The sequence below is a fragment of the Pyrus communis genome, chromosome 12 (genome assembly GCF_041283825.1).
Source record: "Pyrus communis isolate YQ-2024b chromosome 12, ASM4128382v1, whole genome shotgun sequence".
NCBI classification, from domain to species: Eukaryota; Viridiplantae; Streptophyta; class Magnoliopsida; order Rosales; family Rosaceae; genus Pyrus; species Pyrus communis.
The window spans coordinates 4570340-4590873 of NC_142576.1; the positions used below are offsets into that span (position 1 = coordinate 4570340).

General features: G+C 37.2%; 4 protein-coding genes across 13 annotated transcripts; 2 read left to right on the forward strand and 2 right to left on the reverse strand.

The window, feature by feature from the left end:
• Window positions 1–51: 51 nt before the first annotated feature.
• On the reverse strand, window positions 52–3168 carry LOC137746099 (KRR1 small subunit processome component homolog). 4 transcript variants are annotated; one of them, XM_068486162.2, is made up of 8 exons: window positions 2421–3168; window positions 1497–1710; window positions 1300–1376; window positions 1110–1223; window positions 930–1022; window positions 777–821; window positions 627–665; window positions 52–508 (listed from the first exon to the last, which is right to left on the reverse strand). In XM_068486162.2, the coding sequence occupies exons 2-8, from the start codon at window positions 1651–1653 to the stop codon at window positions 302–304; spliced, it is 732 nt and encodes a 243-aa protein (XP_068342263.2). In that variant the 5' UTR covers window positions 1654–1710; window positions 2421–3168; the 3' UTR covers window positions 52–301. The 4 variants fall into 4 exon arrangements, with proteins under 4 accessions (XP_068342263.2, XP_088537712.1, XP_088537711.1 ...); XM_088681586.1 differs by having other exon boundaries at window positions 2603–3146; XM_088681585.1 differs by lacking the exon at window positions 2421–3168 and adding an exon at window positions 1860–2018.
• Window positions 3169–3761: 593 nt separating this feature from the next.
• On the reverse strand, window positions 3762–7677 carry LOC137745861 (uncharacterized). Of its 6 annotated transcripts, none has more exons than XM_088682068.1 (12): window positions 7153–7622; window positions 6934–6975; window positions 6774–6845; window positions 6599–6661; window positions 6420–6482; window positions 6204–6266; window positions 5957–6019; window positions 5801–5863; window positions 5347–5406; window positions 4948–5085; window positions 4571–4666; window positions 3762–4421 (listed from the first exon to the last, which is right to left on the reverse strand). In XM_088682068.1, exons 1-12 carry the CDS (start codon window positions 7402–7404, stop codon window positions 3972–3974), a joined length of 1425 nt encoding a protein of 474 aa, XP_088538194.1. In that variant the 5' UTR covers window positions 7405–7622; the 3' UTR covers window positions 3762–3971. The 6 variants fall into 6 exon arrangements, with proteins under 6 accessions (XP_088538194.1, XP_068341994.2, XP_068341993.2 ...); XM_068485893.2 differs by having other exon boundaries at window positions 4571–4663; window positions 6774–6836; window positions 7153–7619; XM_068485892.2 differs by having other exon boundaries at window positions 6774–6836; window positions 7153–7611.
• Window positions 7678–8810: 1133 nt separating this feature from the next.
• LOC137744793 (ubiquitin-conjugating enzyme E2 28) lies at window positions 8811–10685 on the forward strand. The gene is made up of 5 exons (XM_068484591.2): window positions 8811–9053; window positions 9197–9325; window positions 9677–9804; window positions 9906–10010; window positions 10266–10685. Exons 2-5 carry the CDS (start codon window positions 9256–9258, stop codon window positions 10407–10409), a joined length of 447 nt encoding a protein of 148 aa, XP_068340692.1. The 5' UTR covers window positions 8811–9053; window positions 9197–9255; the 3' UTR covers window positions 10410–10685.
• A 6062-nt stretch (window positions 10686–16747) lies between these two features.
• On the forward strand, window positions 16748–20056 carry LOC137746053 (thioredoxin H9). 2 transcript variants are annotated; one of them, XM_068486106.2, is made up of 6 exons: window positions 16748–17043; window positions 17380–17489; window positions 17613–17678; window positions 18098–18220; window positions 19370–19492; window positions 19716–20056. In XM_068486106.2, the coding sequence occupies exons 3-6, from the start codon at window positions 17658–17660 to the stop codon at window positions 19866–19868; spliced, it is 420 nt and encodes a 139-aa protein (XP_068342207.1). In that variant the 5' UTR covers window positions 16748–17043; window positions 17380–17489; window positions 17613–17657; the 3' UTR covers window positions 19869–20056. The 2 variants fall into 2 exon arrangements, with proteins under 2 accessions (XP_068342207.1, XP_068342206.1); XM_068486105.2 differs by lacking the exon at window positions 17380–17489 and having other exon boundaries at window positions 16749–17043.
• Window positions 20057–20534: the final 478 nt, after the last annotated feature.

Genomic DNA, 20534 nt, shown 5'->3' on the forward strand with positions numbered 1-20534 from the left:
TGCGGCGTGGATTGCACCAAACAGCCATAGCATATAACACAACACATATGGTAGACGGAAAAATATTTCACACCCAATTTTTATTTGCCCGCAAACGACTACAGCCAACCGTCCCTTGGTTTCTTTAAGGATTAAAGCAAAATTAAGAAAGAGATGGTGTTCGTGAATTTACTTGAGTGGCCTAAAATTTGAAAGGAGAGACTCCGCTTCGCTTGTTTTTTTCCAACAGGCAATGCATCACTTCTCTATACCTTCTTTTTCTGAGTGGCCTAAAATTTGAGTGCACCAAACTCAAAAGGAGTTACCTGTTTTTTTCCCTCAGGCAATACGTCACTTCTCTATACTTTCTTTTTCTGGACTTCTTAATTTCCCGGTGTTCCGTCACACCTGCATGCTCCCTGCCATGAACAATGTAGCCTTCAACCAGAGTCCTCGCCATCTCCAACCCATCATCTCGCCCCGAGATACCAACAACATCAGCTCGCCCCAACAGAAGAACAGCGTGACCCTGTTATTCATTTACAAAAATAATGAAATGATCAGTAATTCACAATTCTCAGTCCGCCGTTGGGAAAAAGAGTAAACCCAACCCCCTAACAACCCAAATCACAGCTGACAACACTTACAACGTGACGAACAGTCGTGTCTGTCAAGTCAGAAAGATCCTACATCAAAATTGTATTGTCAAAGATTAGAGTAACAGCAAACTGAAAGAGTCTGTATGTACAAACTTATACATATTTTGCATTAGCATTATAATCTTCTGTTTTATTCACCTTATCAGCGGCCATAAATTTCACCAACCGTTGTTTGTGCTCGTCCTGCAAACAGTAGATAAAAGCTCATCATATTAACCACCAGACACTAATCAACTCTAAACCTTATTTCCAAAATCAAACCAAACTAAGGAGAGTTTATAATATACCAACCTCCTTGATCTCAAACCTTGAGCACAGACCACCTTCGTGATGCCCAATCCTCATGAAGATATGTTGCCTGCGGCCGTTCATAATTTCTATCGCCTGAAACCAAAATGTTGTGTGCCCAGCAGGAAGTAGCTCACATTAAAAGTCAGCTCAGTTCCCACAAAGAAATGATAAGTAGCATACAAGTGAAGCTGGAATACTAGCGCTGCCTAGCAGTTCAAGAAGAATCCTGGCCCTGAGAAAAAGCTCTGGGTCTTTAGTCTTCACGGTTTTGGAGATTGTTATGGAACGATCAGCCTGAGGGAAACATATGTGATGCATAAAACGATGCCCAGTAGTCGGGCCTTGAAATCAAACGATGCATCAAACATACCATTTTCAGATCGCATAAGATGCCGTGCTCATCTAAAGAAGACTTGACCATAGGCCAAGCATCTTGCACAAACCAGGCTGCATCCAGTACGATTTCAAAATCTCAACTTAAAAAAAATTAAATTACAGGTCCATTTTACCAAAGATTGAGAACCATTTAGGAAAAGCAAATGAATAATAAGGAAGAGATGACGCTACCGTTACATTCAGGAAAGTGCTCAGTGAAAGAAAAACTGATACAACTTTTGCAGCGACTCTTAGCAGTCTCATTTGATAGTTTGTGTTCCATTGTCACCATAAAGTTTGCAGGATCAACATTGTAAACAAGGAAGCCTTCCACTACCATCCTCAGCATCTCCAAACCATCATATGTACCAACAGCAGTAAGGCCGTGCTCCTAATCATTCATTTCCTAAAATTTAAATCGTAAATTCTCACGTCAACTGAAGGTGATTAGGCCCCCAAACAAAAAAAAAAAAAAAAAAAAAAACAACATAAACCATAAAAAAATAAAAGGTAGCAACAACATTGTCACAGTGGCAAAGGTTAAAAAGCATTCACCTGGGCTGCTACTTTCAATTGGCCAGGCCAGCAGCAGCAGCGGGACCTCCATCATCATCGTCTTTACGCTGTTTCTTATTTTCAGAAAAAAGCAAATCCCTAGTCGCCGCCTCCCTGGAACCCCTTTCTCTCTCTCGATCCATTCCCAAATGGATCCTTGAGATCTGATACAAGAACTCCAGTGGGGTCTTCATGGCTCCCGAGACTCCCGAGTCTCTCGACTCCAGGAGGCGCATGAGGCCGAGCACCATTATTCCAACTACTCCGACTCTCAGCAGTCCCTTGAGACGCTGGATTGACAAGACGCCGAGCACCATTATTCCAAAAAAGAGCGGTCCTCCAAGAAAGAAAAAGAGAAAGAAAAAAGTCGAGGCTCATGATGATGCTGGTCCTGAAAATAAGAAACAGCGTAAAGACGATGATGATGGAGGTCCCGCTGCTGCTGGCCTGGCCAATTGAAAGTAGCAGCCCAGTTTATGTTTTTTAACCTTTGCCATTGTGATAATGTCAGGCACAACACCATGACCCTCAAACCACCAGAAGTGTGGAACCAGACTGTACCTCGTCAGGGATGAACAATTCTATGCTTCATCCTACTCCCCGTCACATAAACAAAAAGTTGTAATGAAATGGGTCGGGATCCATGAATTTTTTTTTTTTGTTTTTACCTTTTTCCGCATTTCGCTTCAAGGGTTGGGTTGGGTTGAGTTGGTAAAAAATTGAATGTTAATCTGGTGAGGTACCTGTATGGCTTCGCATATAAAACCAGCAACATGTCCAGAATTCCAACGTCTATGAGATCTCGGAACTTTGAACAATCAGGCTGAAGAAAACTGGGCAAAAAAGCATCTGTCGACTTCCTTGGCGATTTTGATGGATTTTTAAACAAGTATAAAGTCAAATCACCATATGTGCCGACATAATCAAATCACCATACAATCAAATGTACCGATATCCTGCTTTTTTAAACATTATAATTAATTTATTAAAGATAGTCTTAATGAAACAATACTGTTTATTTTTAACGACATTTTTAGCCTAGCCTAAAAAGTCATCCTGGTTTCCGAGTGCTTGATATGAGTGAGGGCCACCGTGTCTTTGCCCACATCCAGATCCGGATGCATCAGGGACTGAGAGATTGAATCTGGAGGTCGTTGCCTGCTGATTTTTGCCCACATCTAGATCCGGATGCATCAGGGACTGAGAGAAAGAGAAGAGAGACTGTCTGTGAAGGTGGGAGAGAGCGCCGTCGCAAAATTCTACCGGAGAAGAGAGAGCGCCGGATGCATCTAGATCCAGATTTGTATGCGCAGAAAGAGAGGCTAGCAGATGGGGTTGGAGTAAGTGGTGATACAAGTTTAGTCTATTATGTTTATGGGTAAACTGTCGTTTACCCCCTCAACTAGTATGTTTCTCCCAATTTGCCCCTGAATTAGTTTTTTGCCAATTTACTCCCTAAACGTTATAGCATTTGTCAATTTGTACTTTACTGTTAGTTTTGAAACGTCCATCCGATTTTCCGTTAAATATGCATGTGCCAAGTACATGTTCTGATGTTCACCTTTACTGATTTTATTTTTTATATTTTTATTTCTAAATAAACGATATTATTTACAATAAGGGAGTCGAAGAATATGATAATCCTCACAATAGGCTAGCGATAATATAGTTCAAATTCGTCGTTAGCAAAAATTGAATCTAAAACCTCTCATTTACAATTACATAATAATATTACTAAAAGTTCTGGTGAGTAGTTCGGCTAATTATAAAAATTTAGAAGACAATTGGCTAAAATGAAAATGTAGGAGAGAAATAAGGAGATTGACAAATATTTTTTTTTTTTTGTAATCACGAGCGCTACCCGCCCTAAAAGTAGAATTTAGTGTATAAAAGAAGGTGCGGTTGATGAGCTAAGTGTTGTCCTGTTGCGAAAAACACGCAGCTTACAAGTATTTCGTCAACACAAGTTACAGTTTCTGATACTTTAACAATGTAAATGGCCAAAGTAAAGGCCTGTCCTTAATCTCTAAAAGAATAGTATTTCTTACTTCGACAAAAATCTCAGGAAATTATGCCCCTGCTCATGGCGAGGTAGAAAGCTAATAACTAGAGTTAAGTAGATCCCTTGTTAACCAAGTCAGCACCGCTAACATATCTAGCAACATATGACATCAACCGGAAGGGAGCACCAATCAGGGGAGCTTCTACGAGTGGCACACCGGCATTTTTGTCATTCTCGACAGACACCTCTAGATTTCTGACTTCATTCTCATCCAACGGAATATGAACAATTTCACTAACTTCATCGGATACTGGCAGTTCTGGAACTAAAGCAGCATGTTCAGAATCCACGTTACCATTACTATGCATCTCCTGTTTGATTGGAACAACTTTTGGGGAATCAAGCTTCTCGTCTGATGTCGACATATCCTCAGTGGATACAGACACGGGATCAATGACACTGGCAGCTTCAGGAGGTACAACTGGTGTATTAGATTCTGTTGTTGAAGTAAGTTCAACTGTGAGGCTCCGTCGGTCAAGTTCACCATACAACTCATTCACCTAGGATAGAGTAAAAGATATATCAGACAACTAGTCAGCCCATCAAAATCTTATAGTCATAGCTAAAATCTAATCCAGGTGTCTCAAAGTATAACACGGACTGTACGCATTACTCCCATAGAAACCACGGGAGGGAAGCAGGCTTTCACCTTCTCAACAAGCTCTGCATTCTCTGCAACTAATTTCTCAACTAGTGAACATGCTGCTTCAACCTGAGAGTTCAATTCCTCATGTTCCGAAGCCTGCTACATTAACACAAAGTCAGATATATGTTTCGTCCTTTGACAAGTAATATGTCAAGAAAGCAATAATAGAAAGAAAAAAAGACCTTTGTCAGATATTTTATTTTTCAAAAATTTCCAGCAAAACTGATAAATTTATTGCTCATAGTAGTTAATAAAATTTTCCAAACACCATTGTAAGAATTCGTTCTCTGAGAAACATAACTCCTGCAAACTTAGTATCCCTTATTATGAATAAAGCTACTGATAAAATTTGGTCATCAGGTAAGCAAATAGGAGCAAACCTTTGTAAGTTCGTCTGATGCTGGAGTAGAGTAGACACTCTCAAGATTCTTAATTTGCAACTGCAAACTAGAAATGTTTTCCATCAGCTGTTGATTTTCTTGTACAAGATTATTCCTGGATTGTTCCAATTCCGACACCTGCCCAACTTTGGTTTTAATTTCCATATCAGAAGAAAATACAAAGATTTTATGTGAACTACTTGTGAACAGAAATTAGAGCACGCAACAAGGAATACGGTCTGCCTCGAATCAAACCTATCATACAGGCTCTAAGAAAGCACAGCAATAGTCAAACTACTCTGTACTCAAACAGGTAGGTATGCATGTGGACAACTGAGATAAAAAACAATTTAATTTGAATCCATCCAGTTGATTGGTTGGGTCAATACAGCTACATACCTGTGCTCGTAATCTAGCAATGTCATCATTCAGAGTTGCTAAAGTTCCCTTAAACGAATCCTATAAGAGCCAAATGTTAAGTGAATCTAAGTCTCTAATATAAAATGATAAGAGAAAGATCAAGTAAGAGAATTGTTATTAGCACTCCAAAAATCTCATTCTACACTCCAAACTTTCTATATTAGGAAAGAAAAATACACTTGTGAGGAGTGTAGAACGAGAATTTTGGAGTGCCAATAACACTTACCTAAGTAAAAAGGAATATTAAGTAACAAAAGAGTTTCAGAAGATGAAACCACGCTGGTGTATATTTCAAATTTCATTTATTTCTTTACTTTTACAAACATGGAAATTACATTCCGACAAATTTTCAGGTGCAAATAGCAATAAACTCATTTGCCAAATATTTGTCACCTACAATTTACATTTAAGACTTATTAGAGTATTTGAGTACCTCCTTTAGAGTCCAGGTCTCTCTATCTCCCTCTAGATGTTTAACCTTTTCCTGTAAGCTTTTCTGTCAAACAATGCAAAACAGGAGTGAAGTCAATCAAGGAAGGCCAAACAGAGTATTAGTTATGCGGTTACAATAAAGGAGGGCGGCTCTAACCTTTTCCGAATGCAAAGTGCCTTTTTCATCTACTAACCGACCAATTTTGTCCTCTAATCCAACCTGCAACAAACACAGCATTACCAACCAATTCCTCTAGTTTGCAATCTTGTTTACAATAATGTTGTACCAAACACTAGAAAAAAGCATAATTATGTGCATTCTGGCGAAGAAAAAAACATAGAGGTGCACTTGCTTTGAGAGATGACCATAATTCAAAAGAGCCCTATGATGCAACTCATATCACCTCTTTCTGAAGCCACAAAACTTTTTCGCTCTGTAAATGTTCATTTTCCATCTGTAGACCAGCCTGTAAATCATCCGATTAGGCCCACAGTCTTCAAAATGCATGCAGAACAAGCATACGTTTGCAATATATAATGTGATAGAGCACAATCATAAACACAGATATGGACTAACTCTTTGTCAGCTAATTGTCTCGAGTAAATTTAGATGACATTACCTCTTTCTGTATATGTGAATCCGTTTCTTCCCGCATTTTCTTAATTGTATCATGTAATGTTGCCTGAGTAAATCATACAAAGGCAAAAGGAATGGTCATAAAGAACCATACCAGATAAGAAAAGGTTTCAACTGCTCTCTCTCAGTCCAACATCTTAAATCAAAAGTAAAATGCAGTACCTCTTTCTGTATACGCGAATCATTCTCATTCTGTAATTGTTTAATAGTAACCCCTAATGTAGCCTGAAAATATGAAATAACATAAAAAGTTTAAACTTTAAACCCAATGAATGACGATAAATGACCCTAATCTTCGGTCCACGGTTCATAAAGTTCAGATTTTCATTATGTTTACCTCCTTCTGTATGTATCCGTCCTTTTCGATTTGTAATTGTTTGATTGTTTCTTCTAATGTAGCCTGTAAAAACTAGGGTTATTTTCTGCTCAAGACGAAAACTTTCGTAACAAAATTGAAATATAAACTCTGTTGTAAGGTAATCCATCTTCATACTAACCTCTCTTTGGAGCCATTTTTTCTCAGATTCAGCTAATAATCTCTGCAAAAGTAAAAATTAATTCAAAAAACAAAATTCAAATCCTTTAAAATCACAACATAAAATTCACAAAACGCAATGCACAATCAGCTGGTGATTGATCCAATCCAAATTCGAAAGGTTTAGTGATAAACATCAATCACTAATCCTAATCAGTAGATTAATGAAATAGAAGCTTACAGATTCCGTGCCATTGCTCTCATGCCTCTTCCCATTCACATATCCGTCTCCGTCTCGCACAGCATCGGAACGAGCACCCGCACAGGCCTCTGAAACCTGGCCATTGCCGACGGACGAGGCATCGTCGGAATGAACATCTCCGGCTGCCTGAGAAACTTGTCCGTTGCCGGAAACAGAAACATCGTCGGTGGCCTCGCTCTGCTTGTTCTTCTTCTTCTTGTTCCTCTTCTTCTTCTTCTTATCGTCCTCCATTGTTAGGCTCACAAAATGCTCCGCCTCTTTCTCTGCCGCCACCGGAGAATGAAATCGAATCGTACGGACAGACCCGAATCCGGATCCGACTTGTTGCTGTTGTATTTTTCCTTCACTGAGATTTTGCCGATTGGATGTTGTTTTTGTCTTTAAGAAAGGATGCCGGGAAGGGCCTTCTTTGCGTTCTTTTATAATTTCTTGTACGTTTTTCGCGTTTTCTTATTATTTTGGAAAGTTCTTCCATGCTAGTAGAGTTTGGTATGTGCGATGAGAAGAAACGCAGTGGACGAAATGCACTCGTTTCACATTTGGTGTGTCAAAGACAGTGGGACACACTGTGTCAGGATACGAATTTTGGTTAAATTTTCGTTCCACCTCCTCCTGGAACATAAAATTATAAAATTTTAAGACAAAAATGCAGAACCTCCGTTTCGTTCCGTTCCAACCTGCGCGTATCAAGCATGACACAGAACCTCCATTCCATTTCATTTTGTTCCGTCCCATCCCTTCTCGTTTCATTCCATCCCGTCTAAGTACCATATGGTACCTAAATGCATGCTATCGATGTTGGATAATTTGGATTGGTTTGGATTTATTGTTTTTACTTTGATCTAGGTTATCTAATGCTCACAGTATTTAATATTAAGTAGCATTGAAGTAAACCTCATTATTCTAATGAAATTGTATCAATGGTCCGTTTCGTTTATTGAGAACTTCACTTTGGTGCCTATTATTGTATTTGTCACTTCTTCCTTGTTTATGTTAGAATCGTTATTCCAATCAATCAAATGGGGTAAATTAATTAAATTTTGAAATGAACAATTTAATCATTTGAGATTTATTTCTTTTATATATGATTTAATATGTTAATAGATAAAGTATTAAGTTTCTGCTCATACGAGTTCAAAACTGTCATCTATCATAAATTAACCTAGTAGTTTCGAATCCTTTTCATCTACTTAATAATATAAAATCAAACTCATCATTTATAAAACTCGACCTTAAAATTTCTCATTTTTAATACAACTAAATAATAATGTAATGGCAGCTCAGTTGACGGATTAAATTAAAATAAAAGCAAAATGGAATTACAAGGAAACAAAATATAACAAAAAATTATACATATCAAAGTGGAAATCAAGTAAACTAGAAGTAGCCTCAAATAAAAAAGTCCATGCTTATTCGTTTCTCCGGCTTCATTATATCAAGTCGACCAACCCAAATGTAATCCAAATAATTATTGGGTCGCCCAAAAATTTCCTAATTGGATAAGTCGATCCAAATTAGGTGAGCCGCAGTCCAAACCGCCGACGCCCCTAATTTTCACACCAAAATTAAAAATTTTAAATTAGAAAGCCGCCGTAAATAACGGTTACAAATATAAAAAAAAAAAAAAATTTTAAAAAGAGAAGGAAAAAGTAACGGATAAGAAAGATGGAGAAGAGTTTTCATAGACGGTGAAAACACGGTGTATAAAAAGCGTTGAAAGGGAAGTCCACAGAGTCTCTGAGTTCTTGTTCGGAAAAAAATCAGGGGGTCTCAATCGAAACGGGCGATCGGCGGTAGCGGAAGCTTTTGTGGGCGGAGCTCCGGATCGCTGTTTCATACCCGATTCCCTCTGCTGCCGATATTTCTGTCCGATCTATCTGGTATTTGATTGATGGAAACTTGGAAATTGTTTTTATTTGATCTGATGATGGTTTGATTTCGAATTGCTAAGTTTTTTTTTTGGGTTTTGATGATTTGGGTGTGGAAATTATTGGGTTTGATCTTAAATTGTTTGATTTTACAGATTTTCGGGTCCTGGGTTACGAGTTCTGAGTTGTGATCTGTGAGCGATTGGGATTCGTCATGGCGTCGAAACGCATCTTGAAAGAGCTCAAGGATTTGCAGAAGGATCCTCCAACTTCTTGCAGCGCAGGTACTTTTAATTGAGTTTTAAGTTTTAATTTGTGCAGTTTTGTTATGATTTTGCACTTAAAGTTCAAAGCTTTTCTTATTTTGTTATGGTAAATTGATGATTAGTATAGAGAAGTGGTTCTCGGCGCGAAGTTTATTTTCAAAATTTATAATTGCAGAAACTTTGTTATGATTTAAGACTCAAAAGTTCAAAACTTTGTTACTTTGTTATGATAAATTGATGATTACCGTAGAGATGCGGCTGTCAATGCTTGTCGATTTCGATGATTTGTGGGAATGGTTGATATAATTATCGATTATATGATTACCCAAGTCGATATTGACCTAAAATTCATTGTTAATTTTGTATTAGGTCCTGTGGCTGAGGACATGTTTCATTGGCAAGCAACGATTATGGGACCTCCTGAGAGCCCATACGCAGGAGGTGTATTCCTGGTCACCATTCATTTCCCTCCAGATTATCCTTTCAAGCCCCCCAAGGTAAATTGTACAATCTTAGGTGAAAAATTCGGTCCTGCTTTGTTGTGATGTCGGTCTGGCAATTGTTTGTTCGACAAGGATAATGGGATTTCGTGTTTCAGGTTGCATTTAGGACTAAGGTCTTCCATCCGAATATCAATAGCAATGGAAGCATTTGCCTTGATATCCTGAAAGAGCAATGGAGCCCAGCACTTACTATCTCTAAGGTTTGTCTTTTTCGGACTAAGTTTATGTTTGTTTGACTTCATTTTCTTGTAATATTTCCTTGAATCCTGCATAACATTGTTTTTGTCTTTGTACTCTCGTTTTATCTGGAATTGATATACACACTGCCTCGATGCTTCACAGAGTTCTCATAGTTTTTTATATCAGCCACGACTTCTTAGTCTTCCTTTATGTTTCTAAAAATTTCCCTGAGATGGTTAGGATTGTATTCACCAAGCCCATTTTGCATTAACCAGGTATTGCTCTCAATCTGCTCATTGTTGACTGACCCAAATCCCGACGACCCTCTTGTGCCGGAGATTGCACACATGTACAAAACTGATCGAGCCAAGTACGAATCCACTGCACGTAGCTGGACTCAGAAGTATTCAATGGGTTGAAGATGTTTTTTTCCAGATTTAGAGTTTAGTTTTGGGAGGGACAGGTATGGGGCGTTTCAATTTAGGAAGAACAGACCGTTGTTCTTCCTCTGTTGTTCCTTCCAGATTTCTAGACAGAAACTTAGTTTTCAAGTTTTAATTCCATCGACTAAGGAATCGGTGTTGATTTTTCATCTCCATTTCTTGTTGTATTTTGAAAGATTGAGAAATACAGAAATCCAATGAACTGCTATGTTTGCTGTTTTATTCATCCAATAAATTGATCTGTTATTGCAACTTTGATTTGCAATTTAACTTGCCGATTGCTTCACCTTGCATGTTGTATTTTGAGAACTGGTTTTGTATATACTTCACAGTCGGAGGCGGCTATCATTACCGTCTTCCGACCATTCTTCCGGCGAAGTAATAGACTTATGCAGCTCTACTCAGTGTTAGGATATTTGGTAATTTGGTAACATGCTTCCTAATATTTTAATTTGGACGGTTTGGTTAAAAATTAGACATGCAACTAGGCTTGGCAAACGGATGTGTTTGTCGTGTTCGTGTCATATCCGTTATCTTAACAGATTTTGTCGTGTCAAATCTATTATCTTAACAGTTAATTCTGTAACGACCTGATTTGATACCGGATCGTGTCGTGCGACGATTATATCTTGAAATTCAAGAAATTTCATAAATGAGGATACAACACTATATTTCCAATCGTTGAATGTTTACTTATTTAGAACTAGAGATGAATAATAGAAAAAATCAAGATGAGTTAATCAATGAGGAGAGAGAATAAGTCTGTTGTACTTGTAGACCAACCCCGATCAATTGCTCGTTAATTAATTTATTATTTATGTTTACTTACATGAAAGGAGTATTGAAATTAATCAAAATAAATTTACTTTTTGCATATTTATTCAAAACAAATAAACATGCCATAAATAAATTATGATGAACATACACTTGGTTTTCCCATTTAAAACATGTCATAAAAAAATAAAGAAATACCCGAAAATAGGACAATTTCTTAATCTTGAGATAGAAATATGACATTCTGAATATACACATGGCATGCACGCACCATACACAACAATTTGACATAAATATGATTTTTCATACACCTTGAAATGATCAAATTGTCCTCCCATATAAATGGGTTATCCAGAAATTTCAACCTTCATTTCTCATTTTGTAGAGAAAGAAACAAAGAGGAGAGAGAAAATCTCTCTCGCCCAATTCCAATTCAAATAACCCTAACCCACCCATCTTTTTCATCCAAGCTCTCTCTCTAGCCCACCCATCATCTTCATCCAAGCTCTCTCTCTTTCTTTCTCTTTCTACATTTTGAATATGCACAAGAGCTCTCTCTAACTCACCCATCTTCTTCAATTTTTACCTTTGGGGTGTGCTATACACACACCCCTTTTTACTTCTCACGCACCCCTTGTTAATTTATGTCCTTTGATCTTCTTCAAATCATCCGATTCGACGACTAAATATTAGAAGGGTGCACACCCCTTTACCTTTTCATTTGTAGGTTTTGTGAACTGGGTTTGCTTAAATTTTCTTTTTGATTGGTGGATTTTTAGGGTTCAAGTGATTGGTTTGGTGTTTCTTGGAGGAGACCCAAATCCTTCAATTTTGATTTTTTTTTTTGATTTTTTATTTATTTATCATTTCTCTGATTTATATGTGGGCTTTCATTTCTTATGTCTTCTCCCTCCCTCTGCTCCCTCTCTCGATCCAAATTTACAAGCACTAAAATAGGGTTTGGCTTTTGCAGCAATTAAATGAAAAAACATATTAAAGGTCAGTTGCCTTTTGGAGAAGAGATAAATTTGAGAGAAAAGAGAGAAATCAGAGTGGAAAGAAGGAAGAGAGAAGGATATGGACAAAATTGTTTCGTGTACTCATTCACTCTCTCCGTATTAAGCTCGCTTATACACTGTATGTACACGACATGCACATGTTATGCTCACAGATTTGAGCTCAACTCAAAAATTTGTGAAATTTTTTCCGTAATATGCATATGCTGTGTATGGCTACATCTTAATATGAGAAGTCGGAATATTCACTAGTTATGATATACGTATGTTGTGCCCCGAAATTCAGCGAGTATGACCACAACCTCATTAGCCTCAGCAAAAAAAAAAAAAAATAATAAATAAATAAGAAAAAGCTTAGAGAACATTAAGGATCATGCATGTCCATGAAATAACAACGACTATCATGTTTTCCACGTGCACGGTTAATCGATGATTGATGTACGTAATAAGACTTAATAGCCATTGTAACCTTATATACGTAACAATTATGTTTTAATTGTATCCACTAAACCAATAGGTTACCGTTAAAGTTTCATATTAATGCGAAAAGCAGCTTGTTGCTCGATCTCCAGTTCTGTGCATATCATGTGCATGTATTGTACTTATAATGTGCATATAGTTATATGGTGGTCACATCACATGTGATGACATCATTTTTCTGATTTAAAAAAGAAAGCTATGAGCTTTGAATTTTTGGGTTGGCTCAGATATGTGAGCACATCATGTGCATGTAGTATACACACAATGAGCAAATCCTGAAAAATTCATCCAACAAAACACCAACATTTAATGACTGGACTTTGTTCCCACCCTCGATGCGAGTCCAATGGTGGTGGTCTCTAGCATCGGTTGTTTGCAATGTTGCCGGAAAATGGTCGGAAAACTCGCGGCCTACTTGAGTTTCGATCCCTACGATCGGGGATGAGATTCATGACAAGGCTAGGTATTTTGGACTCGTGAGGACGAGATGAAATTGGTGGTGACTTCGATTTGGATAGTGTTGGTTGGGATGATAGTGCACCATGTGTGCACAGTGAGAAGGGGAGAGAGTGCGTGAGGGAGAAAGTGAGAGGAGAGAGAGGGTAGAGAGAGAGAAGTATGAAAATGGAAGGAAATAACTTATTTATATGTAGTTATTTTAGTAATTTCGGTTTTGTGCATGGTGTACACAGCCGATTTGTCCTATTTTTATCCCTATATTAAGAAATTGTCCTATTTTAAGGTATTTTCCTAAAAAATACACTAAAAGTGGTTAGCATATGATCAACCTGCAGATGGAGGTTTGATGAAGTTGACCTACAAAATTTAACTTTTTTTTTATTAATTAGGGAATTAACCAAGGTTTTTTATAAGAAAAATAAATTAATGGAATTAATCAAGTTGATGGAGGGAATTGAGGGTAATTAAGAGAACGAATTGTGCAACTAATGAAGGCATAATAATAATAATAATAAAAGATGTCATAAAGTTGGGTTTGTATCAAATTTTTTATAATAATTTTATCATTCTTACAAATTACAAGCGCTCAAGATAAAAATAAAATGGCGAGTTGAATCATACGAATAAATAGGACAGATAGTAGCAAAATATGAAAATTACAATTTTATATCACACTAGTGTATCAATTAATATGACAAATAATATATATATATATATATATATATCATGTTAATTAATAAATTCGTTTCATCAAACATAGATTATTATAAAAAATGAAATAATAAACGATGTCATAAAGTTGGGTTTGTATCAAAATTTTTATAATAATTTTATCATTCTTACAAATCACAAGCCCTTAAAGATAAAAAAAATGACGAATTGAATAAATACGAATAAATAGGACAAAAAGTGGCAAAATATAATAAAAATTATATTTTGATATCACGCTGGTGTATTAATTAATATGATAAATAATATATATATATATATACACATATATCATGTTAATTAATAATTTAATTTTATCAAACATAGATTATATTTATTACATGCCCTTTACCTAAACATCTAATCGAATTTTAACGACGTGAATCGTCTATTTTGCAAGTCATACTTTATAGACTGTCCTTGTAAAATATCAACCGAATTGAAATGTTTGAGACATCTAATTGAGTTCAAAGAAACTGACGAACACTATATTTTAAAAAATTGTAAAAATTTCATCACGACAATCAAACGAGTAAATGATTTTCGATTTCTTGCAAACATTATCTATGAATAAAGACTTAAAAAATAGATGATCTGAATCATTGAACTCGAAGTGTAAAGTGACACACCCCGTCCCGAAGGAGGGCATGCTGGCCGTCACGTGAGAGTGACGTAACCATTTACACAGTACGGAAGCTTTAAAGATACAATTTCTAAGATGAAACACCCAAAGGTGAGTCCTAATTTTTGGCCATTCTGTCAGAACACCGCTGGATTCCTCGTAGCCACCAAGCTCTGATATCTTAAACCTGGAGGGGCGCAAAACAAAGTTGAGTGGGTCAGCAAAACGAACTTATTCAGAACCTTCTTTTCTCTTTGAATATACTAACCCCTCGCCGTAAAACAAGTATAGTTTCCCAGAAAATAAACATATATACGTATGTATAGATATGCCAATCATGCTCAAGGGTATATCATTCATGCTCAAGAATATGCCATGTCGGAAACTCATAATGAAATGTAAGTGCTCAGGCATAACTCATATCAATAACATATAATCTGGCAGCCGGGAGTCACCTAACGTGACCTGTACGGCTGCATATAGAGCTCAAATCTCCAACTCAATAACTGAATCTGCACACGAGTCGGAACCACCTAACGTGGTCTGTACGACAAGACTGGGTGTATCATATATACGCTATAGTGCTACGATCACGTGAAGACTGTGCGAATAATCGCGGGTCACCTACGAGTCGGAACCACCTAATGTGGTCTGTACGACAAGCCTATGCACCTAACTTGGATCCAAGCTGAGCGTGTGGTGCGGGTGAACATCACGTGAAGGACTATGCCCTGGCCCCGGGCGGGAGCACTAACACCGGGGTGCAGATTATGAGCTCTCTAAGCATCTCAAGCTACTACTGAATACAAACATGAATACCACTTACCTGGCACTTACCTGTGCGTCCACATCACCAAATACACATATATAAATGTATGCCACTACTAATGCATGTGATGATAGTATTTCAATCGTATTCCAAACGTATTTCATACGTATATCAAATGTATTTCAAAGGTATTTCATACGTATATTAAATGTAGCTTACCTGGGCCTCCTCAGCACCATGCAACAGTATGCATAATTATGGTAATGCACATATTAAAATATGATGCATATAAGACAGGATATTTAATTCGTATTTCTTTTAAAATACGTTTTCTGGGAAATACGTCAAGCATACGTATATATATATATATATATACTGAAAAATAACTGCCCACTCACTGATAAGTAGCCGGCTCGTAACCCTCATGCCTAGTTTGGTTACATTCGTCGTCCGTACCAGTTTCACCTATAAAAGAATGATTATAAAAATCATCAATTAAACGCACACACAAACATTCGTCCATAACTTTTTCATACGTTACTCAAATTGGGTGTATGAATATACCACGGTGATCTACACGACGTCACGAACGCGTGACAATTTTTAGAACTCAATTTGGAGCTCTCACGCGCCCCCACGCGCGCGTCTTCTTCCTCGCGTCGCCGGACTGGTTTCGCCGGAGGTGGGTGTTTTGCCGGAATTTCTGGGTAAACTTCAAAGTGTCATAACTTCTTCATTTCTTAACCATTTTCGACGTACTATATATCAAAATGAAGGTATTGACGAGACGAACACATCCATGCCTGCCTCGACCCCTAACTAGCCGTGGATTCGCCGGAAAAACCCTCGAAAGCTCCGGCCAACTTTGACCACGATGATCCCGACGTCCAAACTTCTCCAACGAAGTACTCCGAGGCTCCTTGGGACCTCACTAAGACATCTACAAGCTTCAAAATCCCAAAAACATGCTAGTTTAAGTTTGCATGAATAGTACCTAAATCGAACTACCTCGAATCGACATGAAAACGAAGGATTTCTCACCTGAAAATGGTATGGTTGCACTCGTACGAGCTTCACGAGTTCGATGGTGTCCTTAGTTTCCTCGGAGAGTGATGGTTTGGGTGAGTTTGGTGTTGTCCGTACGTTTTCTGAAGGAAGAAGAAGAATGATGGAGGACTCGGGGAGAGAGAGAAGTGACAGAAAAGAGACAGAGGGAGAGGAAAACACGGGAGAGTGAGAGACAGTGTGTGTGAGTGTGTGTGTGTGGTCCAACACATGTCACACCACACAAAACAACACTAAACGTAAATGTAACGAACTAGGGGTAAAAGGATAAATTCACACATACGTTTTTATAATCTCGGGACGGGATGTCACATAAAGGCCCTCCAAATCGTATTTTTATCAAAAAATAGAGATCCCAAAAATGATGAGAACGGAATTAAATAATTTAAAAACAAATAAATAATTCAAACGAGTAAATGGTTTTCGATTTCTGGAAAAACGGAATTAACAAATTAACTTACCAAGTTAACGACGACGGGAAAGTTGAAAAACACGACGCCCCTCTGTTTACTGTTACCCTCTCAGATTAGCTTCTTCTTCTTCTTCTTCTTCTCCTTCTCCTTCTAGGATAATTCGTACCATATTTCTCCCTGCAACAACGACGCGGGTTTTGGTTTTTCCCCAACCGGAAAACGCAGACGTTTTGCTCTCTCTCTCTCTCTCTCAAATTACAGGCGACTCGGTTCGTATCACAATTTTCAGCAATTCGATCATAAGGTAATTTCTGAGCATATTGTCATATTCATATACATGTATGTGTGTGTGTGTATATAAATATCACATTATTATTCGCAGTTCTCAATTTAGAAAGGTATTAATTCTTGCAAGCCAATGCATAATAAGATGTTTACTAGCGGTGAAATTGATTTTTTTTCTTTTATATATTGCAAGTTTTGTTTTTAATTTGTGTTTTCCCTTTGAATTTCAGAATACTGGATTCTGGGTATGAATTTATATTGATAAATGTTCCGATTTTGGTTTTTTTAATTTTCTTTTTTAGGTATTTAAATTTTGATACTTGCCCTAGCTATTGATATTTCAACTGTGATTCAGTGCGGTGGCGTTGTTTACCTGAGCATAATCACTTGGATAATGCTTGTCAAAAATGTTTTTGTCGATGCTCACGGGCTCATTGAATTAATGGAAATACTAAACCCTTTGTGGTAATGAAATTGATTATTTCCAACAATTTATCTGTCATATGTTATCTTTCGACGTTCTTCTTTGCCACCGAAGATTTATGGCATTCATTTTGCACTGGTCCTAATTAAATTGGTGGTGTTTAGGCTTTTCGGGTGTGCTCTGTAACTAGTTTGGTGTTGGACATCAAGATGGGATCTTGCGCGAGCAAGGTTAGTTTTTCTTTCTATCTTTGTTTTTTTATTTATCTTTCTTAAGAATGGCTTGAGATTTGGCCTGTCTGTGGTATTGAATGCAGTAATAGAATATCTTCCTAGCCAGATTAGGACAAGTCCATATCGCCCGTTCAAGCTTATTTAGTTGATAGATAAGCAGTGTGCAATAACTCAATTTCCATGTCTGTGATACATGCGGTAGAAGTCTATATTCTCCCCTCTACGTTTAGCCTATAATATTTAATATCTGCAGCCTGCTAAGAAGAAATTTATCACTGCATGATTGATCTTCTCAATAGTTGAGTGTTTTGTTGATAACGTTCAAATTTCTTGTAGTCCACTTGCATGTATTTGGCTTGCTTTTTTCTTTTCTTTTCTTGTAATCTGCCAAGTTATAACTTTCATGATACTTGTAGGGTGAAACTAAAGAAGACGATTATGAAGATAAAATTGAGTTTACTGGTGCGAATGTGCACCTCATCACCACTACCGAAGCTTGGGATCAAAAGATGGAAGAAGCAAAAAAGGATGGCAAAGTTGTAAGTTTAAACACTCTTTTTCTTCTCATTTGTGTTGAATAGATATTACTAAGTTGTCAAAATTTTGATGTATTTCGGCTGAACCTAATTCGGTATGTTGCTATTGGTAACAAGTAACATTTAAAAACTGGTAATCGTTAAGACTTTTGGGCTTAGTGACGAAACAAGATACAAATCCCATGATCTTGGGTGGGATCCTACACAAAGTTGCACGTGTCAAAGAAATAAAACAGGGAAGAGCAGTATTCTTATCAAATCTCTATAGATTCTTTAATCTACTGTCAAATTTAAACTTTGTCGACCAAGAAAAGATAGCAAAGAATTTAAATGACACCACGAGTGAAAGGGCAAAAGACTAGTTCCAGCCTTCCAATTTATAATAAGAAACCATTTGCTTTAAAGTTTTATATAGAAAACCATCTCAACTATTGGCGTCATTCTCTGATGAAAAGAAGCCAGTATACAAGAACTTGTTTCATCTTAATTTGACCGGGGGAGTACAATCAGGGGTGCTGGAATCCCAGTTCCTCTATAGCAGCCTCTAAAAAACTTTAGAAGATTGCTTTGTGTACGAGACTATGTACTCCTAGTTTGTGAGGTATCTGATTCCATTTAACATTGTATTTAAAAAATTTGGTTGATTTACTTCTAAAATAGTGCTGTAGTCTTGTCTCTAGTAGTAGTTGATCATTTATTAAGAGTGTCGATATAAATGCGTCAGTGGACAAGTTCTCTCCACAGCTTGTCTCCAAGTAGACATTCATCGTAGGTCAATGATATTGAGCTCATTTGGATGTGCTTTTAAAATAGCTGAAAGCACTTTTGTTGAAAATGTTTTTGGGACCAATCCTTAGTAAAAATCCAAGTGAATCCTGGAAAACTGCAAGTGCTTTTCGAACCCAAAAACATTTTTCCCAAAAGCGCTTTTAGTCATTAAAAAAGCATTTCCAAACGAGCCCATTGTTATGCATTATATGGTTACATATTGCTCGGAATTCAGGTTACGTTGGATGTTGTCTTCACGTTCATCGTCTTTTGAATCTGGTTTGCATCCATATTAGTTTATATGCAGTAGGCAAGTTTAGTTTCAATGATTGTTTTAGCTTTCTTTCTAGCTCTTTATCTAATTGAAATTGTTATGTCCAACAGGTGATTGCAAACTTCAGCGCAACATGGTGTGGCCCTTGCAAAATAATTGCACCACTATACCGCGAGTTATCCGAGCAATACACTTCTCTAATGTTCCTTGTGGTCGATGTTGATGAATTGACTGTAAGTCGTAATGGGCAATGAGTAATGGTTAATGTAATCAGTAATTGTATTAGTGCTATTGCATGCAAGTTAGAGGACAGGAACTTTTACCTTGCTTCTGCAACTCTGGCCTGGTAATCAAATTACTCATGAATGTACCCGGGATTCCGCCATAAAATTATAATCACGCGAAACAATTTGTGAGGTTTCCAGTCGATTGATGCTTTGGTTTTGTATGGTGCAGGACTTCAGCACTTCATGGGACATCAAAGCCACTCCTACTTTCTTCTTCCTTCGGGATGGGCAGCAAATCGACAAGCTGGTGGGTGCCAACAAGCCAGAGTTGCAGAAGAAGATAGTTTCCGTTGTAGAGTCGATTGAAACGTGTGAAAAATAGTGGTTTCTATGTATTTTGCAAGATTGTTCACTACCTCCCTTTACATGTCGTGGGTTGCTGGATATGCTTGGCGTGATTTTTTTTTTTTTTTTTTTTTTTTTTTTTTTTTTTTGTAATTTTTTTTTGGATTGTAAATACGACCAATCGTCTGAACATCTTTCAAGATTAAAAATCTAAGATTTTTTTTACTTCAGAAAGCAATTTCAAACTTCCTATGTTTCATTTTTTTTAGCCAAATTTTCATGTTTCTGCTATGCAACACCAATGAAGCTGCAAAGCAGTTGGAAACCATGTTATCGTTTCTGTCTTAAATCGTCTTTTTCCTCAAGGTAGGTCCAGGTTGTATAACCTCCTCTCACAAACTCGTGCGGACCCTCCTTACACCATTCCCGACAACTCGTCGAGGTTAAAAACTTAAATGAAATTATAGTCACATGTTACTAATTTATGTGTCATAATATAATTAGAGACGAAATTAATAATAATGAATGGAACACGTATCTTACAATCACATCGAATAACTTCTCGACGCAGAACATCAAACACTAGCATATACCGTCAACCAATTCGTTTACCTACACCTTACGTTCTCTCACAAATTCTTTAGTACCTCAAACAGTTTCTCTTAATATACTGATAAAAACTTGGACTTAGGTGAAAACTAGA

Excerpts from the sequence above, each read along its gene's own strand:
- LOC137746099 (XM_068486162.2), bottom strand. The coding sequence starts at position 1,653 with ATGCTGAGGATGGTAGTGGAAGGCTTCCTTGTTTACAATGTTGATCCT. Across the intron at positions 1,377-1,496 it reads GCACTTTCCTGAATGTAACG|CCTGGTTTGTGCAAGATGCT; the intron begins GTAGCGTCATCT and ends TACTGGATGCAG. Across the intron at positions 666-776 it reads AATTTATGGCCGCTGATAAG|GATCTTTCTGACTTGACAGA; the intron begins GTGAATAAAACA and ends ATTTTGATGTAG.
- LOC137745861 (XM_088682068.1), bottom strand. The coding sequence starts at position 7,404 with ATGGAGGACGATAAGAAGAAGAAGAAGAGGAACAAGAAGAAGAAGAAC. Across the intron at positions 6,020-6,203 it reads TTTTGTGGCTTCAGAAAGAG|GTTGGATTAGAGGACAAAAT; the intron begins GTGATATGAGTT and ends TGTTTGTTGCAG. Across the intron at positions 4,422-4,570 it reads ATGCAGAGCTTGTTGAGAAG|GTGAATGAGTTGTATGGTGA; the intron begins GTGAAAGCCTGC and ends ACTCTATCCTAG.
- LOC137744793 (XM_068484591.2), top strand. The coding sequence starts at position 9,256 with ATGGCGTCGAAACGCATCTTGAAAGAGCTCAAGGATTTGCAGAAGGAT. Across the intron at positions 9,326-9,676 it reads TCCAACTTCTTGCAGCGCAG|GTCCTGTGGCTGAGGACATG; the intron begins GTACTTTTAATT and ends ATTTTGTATTAG. Across the intron at positions 9,805-9,905 it reads ATCCTTTCAAGCCCCCCAAG|GTTGCATTTAGGACTAAGGT; the intron begins GTAAATTGTACA and ends TTCGTGTTTCAG.
- LOC137746053 (XM_068486106.2), top strand. The coding sequence starts at position 17,658 with ATGGGATCTTGCGCGAGCAAG. Across the intron at positions 17,679-18,097 it reads TGGGATCTTGCGCGAGCAAG|GGTGAAACTAAAGAAGACGA; the intron begins GTTAGTTTTTCT and ends TGATACTTGTAG. Across the intron at positions 19,493-19,715 it reads TCGATGTTGATGAATTGACT|GACTTCAGCACTTCATGGGA; the intron begins GTAAGTCGTAAT and ends TGTATGGTGCAG.